Below are 2672 nucleotides of genomic sequence, written 5' to 3'. Positions count from 1 at the left end.
TGTGATGTCCTTTACTGGAGCATTAAAATAATCTACTATTGCTGTTAAAACTCCAGAGGACAGTCAAGGACTATATTTAAACACTGTCCCAAGGTCCAAGAAGCAGTCGTATAGTTTGGTAAGTGGTTTTTAGTCTTAACTTAATCATTGTTATTGTACTGCTTTAATGATCCAATATCAGTTTTCTAAAAAAAAAGTTTCCTCAATATGTTATCTGGTGATTATTACTTAGAACCAATAAAATGTGATGTAACGTTCTGCAATGATTGCTGCTGTAATGATAATAACACAATGAAATAATGAAAGTATTTAAATGTGTAATGTTTTAAATGGAAGGTTGCAGCTTTATTTTCACTAAACTAAAATCAGGTTGAAATCTAATCTAGTTGTATCCTCCCTGTGAGGAGGAGTCAATGCAAAACTCAAATGTTTTCTACTTATCTGCCTGCAGAGAGGATGACAAAGAGCAGTGGATGAACAGTTGAACATGATGGACTGTAGGACAGGACTGCTGCTGTTAACTCTCTGGTGGACAGGTGAACATGTCACTCAGTTGAACTGTGTTTAAAATTTAGAAATTTACTGATGAATTTGCTTGTTTTGTTTTAAATAGTAATGATTATTATTTTTTTATGTTTTTTCTTTTTTAGGTGTTGATGGTCAAACTCTGACAGAATCTGAACCAGTGGTTAAAAGACCTGGAGAATCTCACAGATTAACATGTACAACCTCTGGATTTACACTCAGCAGCTACTGGATTGGCTGGATCAGACAGGCTCCTGGTAAAGGACTGGAGTGGATTGTTACTGACAATGGCGGCAGCAACTATTACTCTCCGTCAGTCAGCAGCCGGTTCACCATCTCCAGAGACAACAGCAGACAGCAGCTGTTTCTGCAGATGAACAGTCTGACAACTGAAGATTCTGCTGTTTATTATTGTGCTCGAGACTCACAGTGACTGAAGTTGGTTAAACAGCTGTACAACAACCTATAGTAGTCACACACACACACACACAAACACAAACACACTGTTCTGCTATTTAAATTTTAAGAGAAAATCTAATTTTTACGCTTTTCAAAGCGATTGTTCAGTGTAGGGTGGAAATAGATTCAATATGACAAAAAACATTTAAGATTAGAGGATTAATGTGTTACGGAGTTTTTCAATTTTCAATTTCACCCATTTTAACAAAATGTATATTTGTGAATTGCTGTTTATTGGTAATTCACACAGATATTTTTTCAGCTTTCTTCCCTTTTAAACATACTGTTCTGCTTTATGTTCTGCTTTATTGCAATTAAAAATACAACATCATTGACTAGGTTTGTTTTTCTCTATTTAAATATGATAATCACCTGTGAAATTAGCAGTGAAGAGCAGCCCTGACTGACACTTTGCAGATGACATATGACTTGTGTGAAATAATTATTCTCCAATTTTCACCAAATCGTGACTAAAATCCTTAATGGAGTTGATGAGCCACAGCGATTACACTTTGTGGAGCAGCTGTACAAAGCTTTGTAAGTCTGTGAGTCATTCACAATAAACCTGTAGAGGTCAGATAAAAATCTTTTCATTAATCCTTAATCACTGTAATCACAATACTACTGTACAAACATGAACTGCACCATTTCTGTATGAAGTGCTTTAGCTTTGCACTTTAAGTGAATAAACTTCTACTAAAGTAAAAGATTTGAAGTGCTACTTGAAGTGTTGGCCAATACCTGCACTTTTACATGTGTACTGCACTTCTACCACCTCTGCCCACAGTGTATCACATTGATGCTGTGTTGCTGCAGACTGCACACAGCTCACATGCTGAACCTTGTCCTTTATAACAGGACCATCAGTCTTTTGGCTCATGTAGTGCTCGAATTCGACCAGTACGCAGCAGTATGTACTGTAGTAGTACTTGCACCGGGACTTATTCTTGCGTACCAACATTTCTCACTGGCTGCCACTACTGAGTTTGACTTGCCTCCTAAGATGTGCATTCACCAAATACAAGTAAAAAAAAAAACAGATCAATGATTTCTTTTAGAAATACAGTCTTCTGGCCATGTGGTACAATTTCTGCTTACTATTATGCTATTAACATGTGATTAAAAGGTGTGTGTTTATGTGAGGTGATGTATCTTAATGAGGAGGAGGAGTCAATGCAAATCTCTGATTCTTCCATCTCTACATATGTGTTGCAGAGTGATGAACAGGGTCTAGATCCCTGACAGAAACACTGTAGACTGGAAAGAGAAAACTGGCTGAAAAATGATCAGACACATTTATTTGGGTGTTTTTCTCACCCTGTCATTGAACTGGGCTGGTAAGAACAATTCTTTCTGTCTTCTTTATAATATTATAATATATGGACAATAATACTGCATAACAGTTGATAATGAGCTTGTACAATTTCTGCAGGTGTTCATGGTCAAACACTGACTGAGTCTGAACCAGTGGTTAAAAGACCTGGAGAATCCCACAGACTGACCTGCACAAATTCAGGGTTCAGTAGTGATCACTGGTTAAATTGGATCAGACAGGCTGCTGGAAAAGGACTGGAGTGGGTTGCCACCATCCAGGTTACTAGCACCTACTACTCAAACTCAGTCAAAGGCCGGTTCACCATCTCCAGAGACAATAGCAGAAAGCAGGTGTATCTGCAGATGAACAGTCT

At 37.6% G+C, this 2672-nt stretch overlaps 1 gene segment (V, D, J or C); it reads left to right on the top strand.

Moving 5' to 3' along the window:
• Positions 1-487: 487 nt before the first annotated feature.
• LOC137100122 (immunoglobulin heavy variable 3-23-like) lies at positions 488-958 on the top strand. The segment is given in 2 exon segments: positions 488-536; positions 651-958. Coding segments are annotated over 2 exon segments (357 nt in total).
• Positions 959-2672: the final 1714 nt, after the last annotated feature.

Source organism: Channa argus, chromosome 15 (genome assembly GCF_033026475.1).
Source record: "Channa argus isolate prfri chromosome 15, Channa argus male v1.0, whole genome shotgun sequence".
In the NCBI taxonomy this organism is placed as follows: domain Eukaryota; kingdom Metazoa; phylum Chordata; class Actinopteri; order Anabantiformes; family Channidae; genus Channa; species Channa argus.
The sequence above is the reverse complement of the archived record's forward strand: the minus strand, read 5'-3'. Positions and strand labels throughout refer to the sequence as shown.